The sequence below is a fragment of the Marmota flaviventris genome, chromosome 1 (assembly GCF_047511675.1).
Source record: "Marmota flaviventris isolate mMarFla1 chromosome 1, mMarFla1.hap1, whole genome shotgun sequence".
In the NCBI taxonomy this organism is placed as follows: Eukaryota; Metazoa; Chordata; class Mammalia; order Rodentia; family Sciuridae; genus Marmota; species Marmota flaviventris.
Window position 1 is genome coordinate 198,408,249 of NC_092498.1, and position 19,452 is coordinate 198,427,700.

A 19,452-nucleotide genomic window follows, 5' to 3' on the forward strand; every position below is an offset into this window, starting at 1 on the left:
ACTCATGTTGTAGTCAGCACTCACTGAATGTCTGACACACCTAGTGCAGACCCTGTACCAATACAACAGCAAGGGCCCATTCACACAATGCATGTGGACATGTGCACACACACAGCCCTCACTTGGGATCCTCCTCTCCAAGCTCAGACATCTCTAAGAAAGACACTTCTCTCTTAAGGCCCTCTTACCTCATAGAGGCTTTTCTATCAACTGCACACGATAGGAAACTGGTGTATCTCTAGAAGAGGGTGAGCAGGCCCAGGACCCCCAGGAGCCACAAGGAAGGATGGACCAACACAGACCACTCAGGCTTCTTCCTGGGATAATTCCAGGGTCCTTGAGGTCACTCAGAGGGACCAGGAGCTGCCTGCTACTGCATTAGAAACATTCCTAGGGTTTGGGATCACTGCTGCCCAGGTGTTGCTGTCCCCGCCCCCCAATCTTTCCTATTTGGCCTCTTCTAGATTGAGCTAGCCCTAAATTTTGGCTTAAAAATGCTCATTTTAAAAACAGGGAAGGGGAGAACATTGTTTAGTAATCACTGGGAATGTCCCTGGGCGTAGTCAAAGTGGTTCTGCTATAATACCAAAGGGAATGTCTCAGTGCATTGCTTTGTGCTTCAGAAGTACGCGACCCAGGGACCCACCTGCCTACTTGGCTCATCACCAACATTATCGGTGTTCCACTCCAGCTCCCAAAGACAGTAGAGGGCCCTCCACCTGGGTGGGGGAACTGCACAAAGTCATGCATGCCCCAGGAATAACTAGTCACTACTTGGCCCCTGGCCCTATTTTTCCTCCACTTAGGTTTGGGGTGACAGTGAAGGAAACTAGAAGACATCAAAAGCTTCTCTGCTTTGACAAAGATGGAAGCGAAGCCAGCAATGGATAGGACCCTTCCTTCTCCCCTACACAGGCTTACGAGGGATCTAGGGCAAAATCTGGCCCCTTCCTCTTCTACTTTGCTTGAGGTGATAGCAGAGAGAACTACAAGAGGGAAGGTGAAGTGCTATTTGGCTATAACTTGGCGAGGGACTGTGGGCCCCAGGGGCAGGCAGGGACTGTCTTCAACAACTAGGCGCTCACCCTCTCCCTTCCGCTTCCACCGAAGGCTGGGGCGCCCGCCAGTGGAATAGAGAAGGTGAAGAGGTTCTTGGCTTTGACACCGCTGAGGGGGCGGTCCCGAGCGGAGGCTGCGCCACCCCCGCGCCAGCTCGCCCCGCCTCCCCGACGCCTCCGCCAATACTTCCAGCGCCTGTCGCCTTTCTGGAACCAGCAGCGCACAGGTAAAGTCAGGGAACCTGGCACCCGAGCCGCGGAAGAGGGAACGGGTGGCTCCCTCCCAGGGTGAGAACTGGGAGGGCAAGAACCGAAATCAGATTCCCGCAGAGGGCCGCAGGGCGCGAGCCCTAGATCCTCGGGCGGCGGGGGGTGGTCCCTGCCCTGCCCGCGAGCTGCGGACGCGTCTTTAACCGAGCGCCCCAACCGAGCGCGAGATGCGCTAGGCGCTTAGATGCCCACAGCTGTGTGGGGACGCAATCCAGAGTGACCCCCCACCCCACTCCCCGGATCTGGGGGCGCTGGAGGCCAGGGCCTGGCATCCTCTGGCAACCATCTCCAGCCGGCAACTCTAGGTACCCCTGCCCGGTCTTTAAGGGGCGACTCCGGGCTCGAGGGCCACGGACACACACAAACATAAACCTGCCTTGCTGTTGTGCTTGAAAGCAAAGCCTTGCCGCAGCCTCATGAATGTTCATAATAGGAGGAAGGTTTGCTCTGCCTGGGTGGTGTGTACAGGTGGAACAATCTGCAGGGGGGGGGGGGGGGGGGAAGGACTTTTAATTTTCAAAAATTGTTTGCAGTTTAAAGTTTCAGCATAGCCATCCTTCTTTGCCTTGCATGGGGCGGGGGACGCTAGAATTAAGTTCCAGCTTTGGGTCTATCTTGAAAGTTCTGGGTTTAAGCTCATGGTACTGGATGACGTCTTGATTTGGAGGAAATGAAGTGGATATGTGTTTCAATGGGTGCACGTTTTTTTGAACTTCTGGAGCCAGGTCCATACACTTGTTGTCATCCTGTGTTCTCTCACCTGCAGCTGGGAAGAAAAGATGTTTTCTGTCGTGACCCGCCAACCGTGTGAGCAAGCAGGTTCGTGTCCCTCAGTAGGCAGCAAGCATGGTTTTGTCAAATCAGGAGTGCCCCAGCTTCAGCTCCATTTTCCCTTCAAGTCCCCTGCCACTGACTGTTTAACCTCATGGGTTTGAAACTCGGTTGCTCACCCAGGTTTTGCCCTTGGCGTTTCTCAGGTAAAGAAAAGTAATGCTTTTCATCAAAGCCGCACAAAACAAGGACTAACATGCATGTTTCGCTTAAATGGTTTTTCCGGTTTGTATAATCCATTAATTTGGCCTTTGTGGTTTCCCTGACCCAGCTGTGTGTAAATATTGTGCTTGAAAATATTGTTAATTTTGTGATGAATTGTAATGTACTCAAATCTTTCCGGTATTTCCATCCAAATGTTGTCGCTGGCACGGTGCCTACAATACCCTCCACCCCACCGTGGGTCAGTATTGGGGTTGATACTGCAGGCACAAGTACGGAATGTTTTCTCTCCCCAATGCACACTTCCAAGTTGCCTTGCCTGCCTCTGCAGCACTTTTATAGAACTGCTCATGTGGAAGCTCAGAAGGCTCTGGCCTCCCCATGGTCAGGTAGACACCTTGCAATTACAGTGTTTGTCCAACCCTAATGACAGCACAGCTCTAGGCTGCATTTCTTAAATGAGTGAGACCTAGCCTAGTCCATTTTGCGTTGTAACAAGCTTTTCTGCTGGGGCAAGGGTTTGCTTAAAGTAATCATAGCTTTTTACTTGAAAACTGCTGAAGCACAGAGGATTTAGGAGGCCAGCCCCGTGGCTGTGGTCAGGAGACTGCTTACATATCTCATCCCCCTCCCCCTTTGAAAGACATTCTTTAGTCATGTCTTCAACTGGGTATTCCTGTCTTCCAAGTGAATATGATTTTAGGAGATAAAGAGCCATTTATGTGTATTGTTTTTTTTTTCTTTTTGTAAAGGGAAATTTGTACTTAAGAAGCTGGTTTATTTTGATTTCCAGGTTTTCCCCGAAACACTTTGAAATGTTAACGCACATACTTTAACATCCCACACACAGACTGATCTGTTACATGCCTTCCAAAGTACAAGTTTAACTTGGCAGATTAAATCTATACCATGTCTTGTTGGGGGGAAAAAAATCTCTTAAACCTCTATTACTGACACCAATGTGAAATTGTTGAAATCTGATGCAGATGTTCGTCTCTGGATTAACTGGTTACTGGCTGGGTCCTGTACTTTCTCTGGAACAACAGAGGAGTGATCTAGAACCCCTTCTGATGCTCTGAAGGTCAGCCCACAGAAGTTGGCTTCCCTCCAGTTGCTATTACAAATGATTCTGCAGTGAGAAGCTTTACGCAAAGTCATTTTATGCACGTGGAGCTAGTTATGTGGGATATATTCCCAGAAGTGAGATTTTGAGTCAGATGGTATGCTCATTTGCAATTTGGTCAATACTGACAAATTGCCCTCCCTCTGGTTTACACTCCCAATGGCAAGGTAGGAGACTTAAGATGCAGGAGTGACCACCTTTAACATCAGGAAATGTCTGTGACTGCCTCTATACTATAGGGGAAACAGGGCTATTCTGAGCCATTGAGACCTGCTGCATGACTGCCCTCCCCAAGTAGTGAGTGTTGTGATGCAATTGGATATTGGAGCTGTATCTAATTCTATTATGACGACACATACAGGGCCTTGTTTATTTCCACGAAAGATGTCTCCTAGAAACAAAGAAACAGTAAAGCGTAGGTTATGATGGTCCTAAGAGTAAATGATCTGGAATAAGGCAGGATTTACCCCTCTGCTGTTCAAGAAAACTTTCTTCAGTGATAGAACTGCTCTGGATCTTCTCTGGCCAATATGGGGGTCACAAGGTCACATGTGGTTATTGAATACTCGAGATGTGACTAGGGAGATTGATGAAATAAATATTTTATTTTAACTAATTTACATTTAAATAGACAATTGGTAATAGACATATTAGGATTCTCTGAATCCAGTGATCTTTCTGTTCTGCTAGTGTTTATTGTTTTTCAGCCATTTAATATTTATGCTTTAATAGTTCAATCAAGATTATTACTTAGACAATCATTTTACCTTTTTTAAAAAAAAAATTGGTATATTTTATATGCAGTGAAATGGATAAATCCTAAATTTTACCTCTGAATTGGGTATTCTTGCCTTCTGAGAGTATGTTTTAGGAGAGGGAGGATGATTTATAAGAATCTTTTTTTAAATGGAAATTGTACCTAAGAAGATGTTTTACTTTGATTTTTCAAGTTTCCCCAGAGGACTTTGAAAGGCTTGATGAGTTTTGACAAATGCACACACCAGTATTCCCCCACAGTTTTTTTTAATATTGAAAGCATTTCCATCACCCTTGGAAAGTGCCCACATGCTACTTCTCAGTGAATGCCTTCAGGCAATCATTATTTTGATTCCTGTCACCCTCTTGCTCTTGAACTTCACATAAATGAAATCGTTTTTATTTACAAATTTCCATACAGTACTAACTTCTTTTACCTGAGAGTATTTTAAAATAAAATATCATCTCATCTGCTTTAATAGAAAATCCATGTGTTTTAAATCTGTTTTTAAAAATGTTACCTCAAAATAAAATCAAATATTAATAATAATAATAATAATAATAAATGTTATCTCACATGTCTCAGGGGTGACCTAGTAACATGCATAATACATTTTGAGAAATACTAGAAAACTAGATTGTGCACACACTCCCTGCAAACACTGTTTTAGTCTGCAATTTGGAAGGGAAGAATAAATGGGTATTGAAGCCAAGTTACTATTCCATCTTAAAATCATGGGTCTCTATAAAGACAAAGAAAGTGACATGCACATATTGATGGGCCCAGTCTGTGGATTCTACAAAGACCTGGTTCCTACTTCTCACTCATGTTTCTTCTTCGTCTTCCCGTTGTAGGCCTCAAGGCTCTCTCCCGAACTCCAGTCATTATCACCTTGGTGGTCCTGCTTGTGAGCATTGTGGTGCTTGTGGCTATCACACTCATCCAGATCCGCCACCCAGAGATCCTCCCTCCAGGACTAAAGGTAAGAGCAAAAGAATTGGCATTGAAAGAAAGAAATGGGCTATGACATCAATCACCCTAAAACCATGAGTTGGGAAATACTTTTCCCAACTGTAACCAGAAGAAAATGGTGTTAAGGCCCATGGAGAAGGTCCAGACCTGCTGGGCTTGTGATAATTGAGGCTACAGATTGGGGGAGGGGGAGTGATACCTACTCCGAGGACTTTGTGGTCTTGCTATGATTGTAGGAACCAAAGATACAGTTTTTAGCCAAGACTGTTCAAAGGCTGTATTTTAAATAGAAATTTTTTAAAGAAACTAATTTTGCCCAGGGCGCCATGATCAGGTTTGATCTAACATTCTGAAGCTACACTTCAAAAGAATTAGACTAAAATCTCCTTAGGATCATGGCAGTTGGTTCTTTGATGGGATGTTTTACTTAAGATCTCATCCCTTATGAATAATATGAGTGAAAAAAAAAAAGAAGAAAAATAAACCTATTCAAGTGCCCAACCATGAGAGGAAACAGATTATCTTCTTGCTCCCAACACATTAGCTAAGGCCTTTAGAAGTTGTTTTCCCAAGCTCCAGGCTTTGCCTTCTCCTAGAAAATATATAAAATTGAGACTGCAACTAAGAGTAATATCTACTCTTTATACTTCATATCCTACTGCTCCGGTTTGGTGAGTATTTCCTCCTTCTTTATCTCATTTAGCCCTTGTTAAAACTATAGAAGTAGACAACAACACCCCTTCCCATTTTGCAAATGAGGAAACCTAGGTGTGGCTAGTGAATGGCAGGATTGGAACTGAAACCTGGACCCTTCTGTTCCCAAGGCCTCTTCACATATCTCCCACATTCCCCTGATCCTGAGTTCTGCATGAAGACTTCAGGAGGAGGGATGGACCTTTGATGGGAGCAGCATACATCCTCCTCTGAACAGGAGGGAGGGTGGAGAGGAAGGGTCCAAATGCAGGAAGGTTTAATGAATTCAGGGAGGGAAAGGAAGGCTAGGACTACTATGACACTCCAATAATTGGACCCCCTGCTGTGGGCCCTACTTTTCAAGAGAACCAGCTGTAGCTGCACTTTGGGTTCACCTCTTCTCCTGAGGGTAATCCAAGAGGTGACTAAGAGACAGGTGTTGGCAGGGGATATAGACAGAGCAAAGACAGTGGGTTGGAACTGTCCACACACAGCTGCATAAGTTTCTTTACTTTTTGGATTTGCCACAGGTGGGAAGAGGACAGGTTTGAGGGAGAGGGGGCAGGGCAGACACCTCCATTTATAAAATGTTGACTCTGATCCTATAAATGTTAAGGATTGGTAGTTTAAAGGAGTTACCCAGCTGATGTCTTCTACTTGTTCTGGGATATAAGTCCTCTGTTCATCATTCAGGGATGTGGAAAAATTGAGAAGTAAATTGAGTAATGAAAAGTACAGTCAGTACCATATGAAGTTTTGGATAAAACAGACCATGCTGGTCCCATGAGATTCCCATAGATGAAAAATTCCTATCACTTAGTAACATTGTAACCATTGTAATGTCATACCGCAGTACATTAGTCATGTTTGTGGTGATGCTGGGGTCGACAAACCCACTGCGCTGCCAGTCATATAAAAGCATAGCCTATATGATTTTGCACAGTGTGTGATATTAAGTAATGATAGTAAATGCCTATGTTATTGTTTATGAGTTTTCTGTACTATATTTTTTATTCTTAGAGTATACTCCTCTTATTATTAAAAAAAAAAAGTTAACTGTATAAAATAGCTTTAGTCAAGCCTTTCAAAGGGGATTACAGAAGGAGGTATTGTTACTGTAGGAGATGACAGCTTCATGTGTGTTGTTGTCCTGGAAGACCTTCCAGTGGGACAAGACATGGAGGTGGGGGACGTTGATATTGATGATCCTGACCGTGTGTAGGCCTAGGCTAATGTGTGTGTTTGTGTCTTGGTTTCTTTAACAAAAACACTTAAAAAGTAAAATAGGAGAACAAAAGAAGGGGAAAAAAGCTTGTAGAATGAGGGTAGAAGAGACTATTTTTATTCAGCTGTACAATGTGTTGGTGCTTTAAAATATTATTTAAGAAGACTAAAAATGCTTTAAAATTTTTAAAGTTCATAAAGTAAAAAATTTTACAGTCATCTTAGATTAATTTATTATTGAAAACTTTAAAGAAACTTTAAAGAAAACTTTTTTGTAAGTTGAATGTAGTGTCCAATGTTAATGAAGCCTAAAGTCGTGATAAAGTCCTAAGCCTTTGGCATTCACTCCCTACTCTCTGACTTACCCAAAGCAAGCTCCATTTGTGGTAAGTGCTCTATACAGGTGAACTATTTTTTATCTCTGATCCCATATTTTTCCTGTATCTTTCCCTTTTTTTTTTTTTCAGTTATAGTTGGACACAATGCCTTTATTTTATTTATTTATTTTTATGTGGTGCTGAGGATCGAACTCAGTGCCTCCAATGTGCTAGGCAAGCACACTACCGCTAAGCCACAACCCCAGCCCATTTTCTGTATCTTTTCTATGCTTAGGATGTGCAAATGCTTACTGTTGTGTTGCAAGGGCTTGTGGTATTCAGTATGGTGACCTGCTATACAGGCTTGAAGCCTAGAATCAATAGGCTACACCACATAGCCTAGGTGTGTAGTAGGCTCTCCATCTAGGTCTGCTAAGTACACTGCATGATCTCCCCATTGTGATGAAATTGCCAAACAATGCACTTCTCGGGGAAATCCCTGTCATTAAGCAGCACGTGACTATAAATTCCAGGCATTGTTGAGGGCTCCATTAGAGGAGAGGGCCACACGCGATTTATGCTACTCTCCAAGGTTGGGTTCCCCTAGTCAAGATGCAAGTGCAAAAAGATCATCTGGGGATGATCCCAGGACACATGGGGAAGGGAACAGAGAAGTGAGGCAGATGTATGGCAGTCTATAGGGCCCAGTGATCCAGTAGGTCAGCACCGTGGTCAACTGAGGCTCAGTCCTAGCAGTATCTCAGGGAGCCTATGCATCATTCACCTCAGAGTTGTCCCATATGTTGGGACGTCAAGGCAAACACCTCACTCCTGGTTGTCCGAAACAGGGCCTAATTATACACCAACTTCATCAATCATTAGATGACAAGCTGCTCCTAGGGACGTTGCTCTGGTATTTCTGTCATACTATGTGCTCAGGTAGGCTCAGGCCACTAGAGAAAGTCTTCCGGGCAGGTGCATGATAGATGATTATGCACCCCAGCAAGATCTGAGGAGATGTGGGCAGGAAACCGTCAACAACAGGTCCATGTAAATAATAAGATTATTATTCCCAGCTTTCAAATGAGAAAACAGAGAAAGAGAAAGGACAAAGGCTGAAAAATAGCAGAGCCGATATAGAAGAAGAGAACAGAAACAGTGGCCTTAAGCAAGGGTTTGAAAGGACTGGACACACCCTCCACCAACTAATTGACAGTTAAGAGGGAATTTTCAGTGTCTTCAGAATCTTGCTCTCAGGCCTTGGCTCCCATTACAGGAGACAAGAAGTTGTATAATATGGGAAGATCAGCTCATAAATTGCATTCTGCTTAAGTGGGTGGATTAAATGTGAGAAAAAAACAGATGTTCTGGGCAGTTGAACCAGAAGCCGAACGGCAGCCTTGGCCGATCATGTTCCATATGCAGGTTTTCTCAGGGGATGGAGACTTTGGTCTCCTTGGGTTTTGCAGTGTTTGCTGGAGGTTGGGGGTGGGGGCAGGGAAGAGTACTGTGAAGGTGACATTAAATGAATATGGGGGCTTTTTAATTGTCACATTTGTGTTTTCATGCCATGAGCCCTATTTTGCCTTTCTGTGCAACTGACAGTTGGTATGAAGGGCAGCTCCCCCAACAGCCTTTGAAAGACCCTTGTGATGGCTATTAAATCCAGCCTTGACTTGCCTGACCTTGCTTGATAAGAATTTAAGGGCAGAGCAATTGAAACTCCATCAAGGGTCAGAACTGTCCTCAGTCTGGGTTACTGGTCTGACCTGCTCCACAAGATTGAAGAGTAAACATGATGCCATCGCTATTATTTTTAGTCAGGCCCCCACCTGCTTGGTTATCATTAAGTCCAATAGCTTCCTCTTGAGGCTTCGCCTCCCTGCCCCCAATCACAACTGTCTAAGAATCTTGGGACTTCTTGATCCGATGATGAATACCCCAGTGCCTGTTGCCTCTTGCAGCCACATGATGTCACTGTTAAAGATGGGTCCTACACATCTTAAGGTTTCAGGGACTTTTCCCATGTGACCTGCTCAGTTCATGTGAATTCTCCACACTGGGCACAAGATTACAGACTGTTGTAGGTCACACTCCCATGTACCACCGGTATTCCCCAATGACAGCCACTGGACCAGGCTGTGAAGAAATGGGTCCCTTTTAACCCTTATCGAGCCTTGCTCAGCAGCCTGGATTTCTGATGCCGTGGGGCCCATTTTGATCTACATCTTGAAGAACAAATTGGATAATTGGTTTCTTCCTTTCTAGAAAGCCCCTGGTCCACCTCTCATCCAGCCAGTTCTGCATAACCCTAACTTAAGAGCATGCTTTTAAGAAACTTGCTATCTAAACAAAGGAGGACTACAGTGCCATAACAGTTCAGCACCTATGCCTGAACAGTCACCCCTTGAATTCCTGGGAACCCCGTAAAGGAGGCAAACCATGAATACAGATTGATCCCAGGTCTGTCCCCATATGTCAAAAAAGGAAGATGATTACACTTGCCTTATAAAAGCAATAGCACTTACTAAAGCCCATTGCAAAGTTCTTAATATATAGTAAGTGCTCAATACTGTTGATGATGATGATTATTATTATTAGTGATGGTGGTGGTGGTGCAGTTTGAATGCAGGGCATTGTGCAAGTAAGGCAAGCACTCTACCAACCAAGTTATATCCCCATAAGTGTTTGGACCAGGGGATGCAAAACGGAAGACTTTCCTTTCAGTTAACCCACTGAGTGTGTCTTTGGATCCCTGTGCAAGCCACGCCTTTTTCTGACACCACATTGAGGGTTACTTGTTACTTTCCATCCAAGCATTCAATCACCTGACTAGCTGAACTGAAAAAAGAAATCATTCCCATCTCCTCTCCTCCAGTGGATCCACATGACTTCCACTGATTTAGGCAATTAGCTCTGAAGACTGGTTAAAGACTAATTTTTCCACTTTTAGAAATATCAGTGGACACGAGGTGGGAGGGAAAGGGAGAGAAAAGGGAAATTGCATGGAAATGGAAGGAGACCCTCATTGTTATACAAAATTACATATAAGAGGCTGTGAGGGGAAAGGGGAAAAAAACAAGGAGAGAAATGAATTACAGTAGATGGGGTAGAGAGAGAAGATGGGAGGGGAGGGGAGGGGGGATAGTAGAGGATAGGAAAGGTAGCAGAATACAACAGTTACTAATATGGCATTATGTAAAAATGTGGATGTGTAACCGATGTGATTCTGCAATCTGTATTTGGGGTAAAAATGGGAGTTCATAACCCACTTGAATCTAATGTATGAAATATGATATGTCAAGAGCTTTGTAATGTTTTGAACAACCAATAAAAAAAAAAAAAGAAAAGAAATATCAGTGGGGGATAGATCAGTGTTAGAAATAGAGTTGGGTCTTGAGGCTGGCCCTGTCTGCATATCAGCAAGTGCTGGAGGAACAGCCACTTGAGCAGTCTCTGGCTGCTCCACCTCTTCTGCAAGCTGACTCTCAGCTGGAATGAAAACAAGAATATACACTCTTCCTTCTTTTTGCTCTTTGCCCAGAAGCTCTGGTTTCTTACACAGAGAAAACATGCATCCATGTAAATGGTTGGAATAAATATTTGGGGCATCTTGTTTTATGGGGTCTGCAGCAGGCATGACAGGTGCTGTGGGAAGGGTAGTGATCAGGTGGGCAGCAGGATGGAGGAAAGGGAGGAGGCTGAAACACTGAGGTCTGGTTCCCTTCCTACCTTCAGTTCTGACCTGCACTTTAATCTCACCGTTCAATCTCCACCTGGGACGATTATGAACAATGCTACTCTTGTTCTCCACAAGGGATGTCATGTCAGGATTCCTATCAACATTCATCAGACTGAGAAGATGAGATTAAGAGGTTGCCCCAGCTCAAATACCAATGTACACAGGATTTCCTAGTTCAATACAATGGAGAAGCTGTGATTCAGAAGCTGGAGCAACTTTTAAAGAATTTGGCCCCGTTCACATGAAGCAAGCATTTGTAATAGGAGAAAGCTGTCTAGAATCGGGAAATTGGGGAATTGGTTAAGTAAATTGTTCCATATCTCACAGAGGGTGTGATGAATATATTGAAATGTGATGAATATATTGAAAAATTAGTCTATTTTTACTGGCAGGAAGAAATGCTCATGAAATACTGTTAAGAAAAGAACATTGCAAAAACAAAAACAAAAAACTAGAGTATGATCCTATTTGGATTTTAAAACCTACATCTAAACATATGTATATATGAAGCCATATGCACAGAAGACCATTAAAAAAGGAATGTAACAGGGGTTAATCCAATAAATTAGATTTGTAAATTTGAGGAGCATATTTTCTTTGTTTTTGTTTTTTGCTTTGTTATTTTATTTACTTTACTTGCCTGGCTTTTCTATATATGATAAGAGCCTGTTTTATTGAGCAGCCACTAAGCATCAGGCAAATGGTCTTCTATTTATTTCTAAAAGTAAAGCATTTAAAGACGAGGGAACTCAGAGAGGTTGGGCATCTTACTCAGCATTAATTGAGAATCTATCTGATTCAGCATGCCTTCATACCCAACTCTGTCTTCTTCCTGCTACCCACCTGCTCCCTGATGTTTAAATCTCCCTGGGGGACTCGCAACATGGCCAACATTGAGAACCATGCCTTAGAACCTCTCCTACCTTACCTCTTCTTCTTTCCACAGTCCAAGGAGCCAAAGATGGCTTGGAGACAATCATTATCTCTTTTATCTCTTTTTGGTCAGCCCCAACCTACGTGAAGCAATGTGAATTAAGGTATTCAGGGTTCTCAATGGCCCACTGGGAAATGAATCCTCCATGAGGCCCAAGCTATTCTGACTCTCACTTCCCTTTTTATTCAGTATGGAATTGTGCTGGATGCCGGATCTTCTAGAACCACTGTCTACGTGTATCAGTGGCCCGCAGAGAAGGAGAATAATACTGGAGTGGTCAGTCAAACCTTCAAATGTAGTGTGAAAGGTAAGGACTTAAGTGTGGCCAGGAGGCCCAGGGAGCATCAAGGTTAAGTCCTACGTCTTTTGGAGACCTTGAGTCAGGCAAGTGAGCCCTGGAGTGGGAATTGGAAAAATACAAATTCCTCTGCTCAAGCTGCTGCTCATCTTGGGGGGATCACCTAAATCCTATCTGTTTTCCTCTCTGGGCCTTGGTTTCTTTCATCCATAAACATGGGGAATTGTCAAGGACTGTGAATAGTCTGAGACTTTACCCCACCCTACTTTTATAGTTGCTGGTAAAAGACACAAGACTCCTGGCTCAGAAACAAAAGATAGTTTGTTACAGTCATAGCACTGGCCAGAGTGTCAGCATTTCCTTGCAGTGGTTCTCCAGTTTACACTGAATAACATAAAGACAGCCAGATAGTGGGTTGTATCACAGAACAAAAACCCTGAGATTAGGAAACCTGTACCATTTATAATGGCTGGCAAGCCTGCCAGCCCTTTATTCTGGAAGGAAACACTGCCTTTCTGTTCCAATGCTGTTTGCTGAGAAGATCGTTCAGAACAAGGGAAGTCAGCACTTGTGCTCATAAGACATGCTGAAACATAAGAAATACATAGGAAATTTTCCAAACAGGGGGAGGTGGTATCTGGGTATGGGAGGAAGTGGGTTTGGAGGAACATAGACGATTCATAAACAGAGATGTCTCTATTCCAGTAAAGCTTTATAGATGAAAAAGAGATTTTGAATTTCATATAATTCTCTAATTCTCACACGTCACCAAACTTTGTTTTCTTTTCATTTCCTCACCAACCATTGAAAAATTTAAAAAAAAAATAAAAACTGTCTCAGTTCTCTGAGGTAGGGACTGGATTTCTCCCATAGGCTGTCATCCTCTGAAATGGAATATTGTCAGAACTTTAATTACTTTCCATTTAAGTCTCTGCCTCCTCCCCAACAAAACATGTCCTGAATTTTATGTTAACTATTCACTTATTATTCTTTCTTTCTTTCTCCTCCCTCCTCTCCCTCATCCTCCTCCTTCATAACTGAACTATATTCCCAGCCCTTTTTATTGTTTTTATTTTGAGACAAAATCTCACTTGGTTGCTTAGGGCCTTGCAAAGTTTCTGAGGCTGACCTCCTGCCTCAGCCTCCTGAGTTGCTAGAATTACAGGCTCACACCACCATGCCTGGCTCTTTCTTCTTTTTATCTTAATTTTAATTATACCTATTTATGGGGTACAGTGTAATAACTTGATATATGTACACAATGTATAATAATCAAATCAGGGTAATTGGCATTTCCATCTCTCTAAATATTTCTTAGTTTTTTTTATAATGATTGTACATATTTCTGGGGCACAGTGTGATATTTCAATACATGTATACCTGTATTTCAGTACTTGCCCTGATCAAATTAGGCTAATTAATGTTTCCATCTCTTTGTCATTGTTTTATGTTTGGAGTGTGATTCAAACTTCTCTCATCTAGTTATTCATAAAATATGTAACAGTTCATTGTGAACTGCAATCATCCCACTATGCTGCAGAACACTAGGATTCATTCCTGTTTCTGTGTTTTTGAACCTATTATCCAGCCTCCCACTTTCTTCCCTTCACCATCCTTCTCAGCCTCGAGTAATCACTGTTTTATATTCATACTATGCTTTTAGCTCCTCCATCTGAGAGAGAACATGAGGTACTTGTCTTTCTGTGTCTGATGTATTTATCTTACATAATGACCTCCAGTTCCATCCATTTTGTTGCAAATGATATATAATTCCATTCCTTTTATGGCAAAGTAATACTCCATTGTGTGTGTGTGTGTGTGTGTGTGTGTATATGTGTGTGTATATATATATATATATATATATATATATATATATATATATCTTGTTTTCTTTATCCATTCATCCACTGATGAGGATATAAGAGAAAAGGAAATTCTTCTCCACTGTTGGTGAGAATGTGAACCAGTATAATCATCATGGAGCACAGTATGGAGGGTCCTCAAAAAACTAAAAATAGATCTATCCATATGATCTGGTTATTTGACTTCTGGATATAATCAAAGGAAATGAGATCATTATATCAAACAGATATCTGCACTCCCGTGTTTATTGTAGCACTATTCACAATAGCTAAGATATGAAATCTTCCTTGTTCTTCTTTATAGTTTTGTCTTAGATTTTTAGTTTTTACTGATTTTAGGGGAAAAAATAAAATTTGTATGCACATGATCAAACATTTTCCTATAATTTGCTTTATTCACTAACATTGGGTTAATGTAGAAACTCAATGTTAAGGTTTGTGAATGGTGATACTAATAGCCTTTGGCTTATTTACTTTTCCCTTTTAATGGACATTTGTATTTCCATGGTTGCTAATAAGGTCATGTATTTTTTCATGTATTTATGGCCTTTTCTGTTTTCTGTGAAATGCCTGTGCATGTCCTTTGGTTATTTTTCTACTGAATTGCTTGACTTTTCTTATTCATCAGAATTTTTAAGACATTCTGAATACGAATGTTTTGTGAGTATTATTATAGATTGTTGCTAATATCTTCTTACAGACCATAGTTTGTCTTTTTTAGTTTCTTCACCTATCTCGATGAATAGACGTTCTCAATTTTTATGTCAGTATAGTGATCACTCTTCTCCTCTATTCTTTGTTCTTTTGTACATTTTGAGAACTCCTTCCCTGTCCTAAGGTCAGAAAGATATTGTTCTATCAAAGTTTTGCAATTTTTCCTTTAACAATTAAGTCTTTAGTCCACACAATCAAGCCCAGTCAGTATGTGTGTGTGCATGTCTTTTTTTTTTTTTTTTTTTTTAAGCCGTTCTCTTTCCCTCTAAAGCATTATGATCTTTGAATTGGCCTGGAGTTTCCCAGCTAGTGAGTCCTGAATGGGCTACAAGTACACTCTCAGTTCAAGGCTACAAGTCAGAGACACCAGGCCTATCCTCCCAGCCCCGGGCAGCCTCCATCATTTCTTTCAGCGAGCTGCCCATATACTTTAACTTCTTGGAGATGATTTGTCTTTCCCTTAGGGAGACGAAGGAGGATCTTATTTGGAAAATCAGGGTAAGCTGTGATTGTCTGCCCTCCCAGGAAGATGGCCAGGAGCTCGCCTCTCCTGGGGCACAGATATTGTAGGTTAGGTTTCCCAGAAGCAGAGGTCAAGAGAGAGTTTGGGATGTAAGGTACTTTATGGAGATCCTAATAACTGAGAGTGTTCTGGTGGCAGGAAGAGGGCAGAAGAATTAGATGAAAGAAGTCAAACTTCAGAGAATGCCTGATAAAGCTCCAGCCGATCAGTTATCCTGCAGTGGGTTGAAATGCCGGGAATGGCTGGGCTGCAGGACCCATCACCATTGTCGCTAGGTGTTTTTAGCCCTGGGAAGAACAAGATCTTGAGTGAGACAGCTCCCTGCAGCTGAGGCAAACTCTGAAGGAGCTGAAAGGTGGGACAATAAGTCTTTGTTTGAAGGGGCATCTCCATGGCCCGTTTGGGGGTTCTTGGATGTTTTCTGAGTATTGCTTATGATGTTTTCCACAAACACAGGCAAGCAGTTTCCTTGCTCTGATCTCAGCCAGTGATCCTGTATTCACTTAGTTCAGCTTACTTCTGAGCCATTTCTTCACCTCTAAGCATGAGAGGGCATCAGGTTGCTCCTTTAGAAAAGAGAGGATAGTGAAGGACCATGATGGAGACTTCGCCTCGTCCCTATTGTATGAGCTCTGGAATGTTGCTGAATCTCTTTGAGCCTTGACCTTCTCATTTCTGAGATGAGAAAAAAATAGTGAGAGCAATACCTACTCCCATAGAATGAGTTGAAGATTACACTGCACAATATATATAAGGGAGAAAGCAAATGTCTGCAATAAGCACTCAATAAGTGCTAACTGTTTATTCATGGAGTTCCATACTCCACAGCTCCTGGTGGATCCTCTTGGGTATAGTTGTTCTGTCCTGTAGTCACAGAATTTCTGTCTTTAAACCTGAGAGAGCATTCAGCAGAGTAATTCCTCACGGTCCTCTAACTGTAGGGAAAGTTAGGACTTTCCTAGAGAAGGGGTCCTTGGCCCACCCTGGATGCCATACTTGATTTAGAAAAAGTTCTTAGCCCACCCTGAATGCCAGCCATGCCAACCATGACATGGTTATGGAGCCCACAGCACATCCAGAAATGGATCTTGTCTTCTTTGATCACAGTAGCCTCGGGGATCCATATATATACTCCCGGGGACCAGAAGGTCACAAACTAAAGCTTAAATTAAAGAGCTGAAGTTTGGCAAGTGTTATGTTCTCTAGGGCATGTGGCTTCTCCAAGGATAATTTAGGTTTCTGGTTTCTAAGTTGCAAACTTCCCAAGACTCCCCTGCCCTGGCCAGTCTGAAGAGGGTTGGTGAATATTTGCTCCCAGCACTGATTACCAGGTGTCCAGGCCCTTTGGGGGTCCCTGGTGGGTATCAGTCCTCAGTCCTCAGTTACTGAGTTCATTGGGCACTGTCTAGGCTGGTGATCCTTGTGATGCTATCTGTAGCTCTGCCTGCTTTTTTTTTATTTTTTTCCTTTGAGAGAGATTCTCACTAAGTTGCTCAAGGTCTCACTAAGTTCCTGAGGCTGACTTTGAACTTGTGATCCTCCTGCCTCAGCCTCCTGAGCCTCTGGGATTACTGTGCCCAGCAGTGAGGTTACTTTTTAAGAATTATGACTAGGTTAAGATTCCTTATGTCAGCCAGGAGCGGCGGCACATGCCTGTAATCCAGCAACTAAGGAGACTGAGGCAAGATGATCCAAGTTTGAAGTCAGTCTCAGCAACTTAGCAAGACCCTGCTTCAAAATAAAATAAAAAGGGCTTGGGGACTGGGGTTGTGGCTCAGTGGTAGAGTGCTTGCCTAGCATGTGTAAGGCACTGGATTCCATTCTCAGCACCACATATAAATAAATAAAATAAAAGTCCATTAAAAGCTAAAAAAAAAAAAAAAAAGGTGGGGAGGTGGCTGGGGATCTAGCTCAGTAATAAAGTGCCTCTGGGTTCAGTCCCCAGTACCAAAAAATCCTTAACTCTAGAAACATACTAAAGTGTTTTCAGATTAATTGATGTAATGTCTAGGGTTTTCTTTAAAGTCTAGTAAGAATGAAAAAAAAAAAAGAAGAATGTAGATGAAAATAAAATTGGCTATTATTCAACTAACTGTTGAAAGTGAGTGATCAGTCTATGGGGACTCATTTTACTAGTTTCTTAGAAAAGAAAATAAGCAACATGTGCACTGACTGATGCCATTCTGCATAGTTTTGTTGTTTGTGTTAGATTTACTGACATTTTGGAAGGAGAATTTTTAAAAATACTGCTAACTAATCTCATAAGAATTTGCCTGACTCATATGTTAATATTGAGAAACAGATCTCACGTTTGTTGTCTTTTTAAATGTAACTTTCTAATTACAAAATAACACATTTCATTGCATGAAAATCAATAAATACAGATAAATAAAATGGAAGTAAAATCATCCATAATCCTACCTTTCAGAAAGGAGAAAATTTCTTCTTTTAAAGTATATCTTATGTATTAAAATTATACATATATCCATATATATGCAGCCTTTATTTATTTATTAATATTGTTATGAGAGCTCTTTACCAGCCCCTTCCATGCTAAACTTCTGAGACCATGCCTTGGTGCCCATCAACCCACAATTGTTTTGCTGTCATTTGTCCATGGTAGGTGGCCAGTGCCCTGGGAGGGGAAGCAGAAGGTTCTGACCTTGACCAAGGCTGGAAAAGCCTGCCCTTGCTTATCTAGCACTGTGGATGAAATCTATGTCTGTACATCCTAATGGAGACATCCAAGTAAAACTTGTAATTAGAGTTCTCAGGATTTAAAAAAAAATGTTTTATGGTACAATCACCAAGTTATAGAAACCAGCCTAGGTGCTCATCAACAGATAAATGGATAAAGAAAATGTCATATGTATACATAATGGAGTTTTAGTCATTCCTACAGAGTATGGCCTTTGCAGGAAAATGGATGGAACTTGAGACCATTATATTCAGTGAAACAAGCCAGACTCAGAATGTCAAGGATCATGTGTTTTTCCCTTTGTATGTGGAAGCTAGAGAGGAAAAAAAAGAAAAGAAAAGAAATGTGGTGAAGGGCATCTCATGAAAATAGAAGGGAGTAGAGTGGAGGAGGTCCAGTGGGAGGGAAGAGGCGAAAGAGACAGATAGTAGTGGGGGAATTCAAATTATGTCATATGCATGTAAGAATATGTCACCATGAGTCCCCCACTCTTAACTCTTATGCATAATTATAATATACCAATAAAAAGCACTTTAAAAGGGGTGAAGCTTAAGAATAAGTATAATTATTATATTTAGAGATAAGCGATAGGAATTAGCATATGTTGAAACTAATGTCTACCTACTAGAGGGTAAAAATAAATTTCTGAATTTTTTCACCAAATAATAAGTAAATAAATAAATTCATATCCAGATAAGATGGTTTGTGTAGTGGAAACAATCGAGAAAGGGCTTTGGAAGAGAATAATGGGTCTAACAATTCCCAAAGGACCAAGGAAAGTTCTGAAAGGGCAGTATTCTCTCCATTCTCCTTGTCTATCCTGCATTTTTTTCTTTCTTAAACTTGGACTTACTTAAACTCAGACCCTGGCCTGGTAGAACAAACTAAGTTACATTCACCCAATGGCAGCCAATGCAGTTACTTAAAGGAATGAGGAACATTTACATGCCGGTATGGAAGGCTCACTAGGAAAAGTTACATGCAAAAAAGACAAATACAGAAAAATATATATAGTAAGCTACCATTCATCTAAAGGTTACATAATATGTATATATTTGCTTATGTTAAATAAATATTAGATAAACTTATAAAAAGAAACTACTTATAAGAAAAGAAACTAGATGCCTCTGACTAAATCTAGTTTTGTAGGTTTGATTTTAGAATTATATAAGTATTTTAATAATGATAAAACAAAAATTTTAAAAATCAATTCTTAAAATCAAAAGCAAAATGTAATGAACTAGCCTAAGTTTCTATCAAGTTGTTGGTGTAGC

The 19,452-nt window shown here is 41.7% G+C and overlaps 1 protein-coding gene across 1 annotated transcript in view; it reads left to right on the top strand.

Moving 5' to 3' along the window:
* The first annotated feature begins 2,107 nt into the window (after window positions 1-2,107).
* The window catches only part of Entpd3 (ectonucleoside triphosphate diphosphohydrolase 3), a 32,657-nt gene continuing 15,312 nt past the window's right edge, over window positions 2,108-19,452 (top strand). The window contains exons 1-3 of the mRNA XM_027932578.2: window positions 2,108-2,147; window positions 5,056-5,183; window positions 12,273-12,390. Coding sequence (XP_027788379.1) covers window positions 2,108-2,147; window positions 5,056-5,183; window positions 12,273-12,390 — 286 coding nt within the window. The remainder of the gene's footprint in view (window positions 2,148-5,055; window positions 5,184-12,272; window positions 12,391-19,452) is intronic.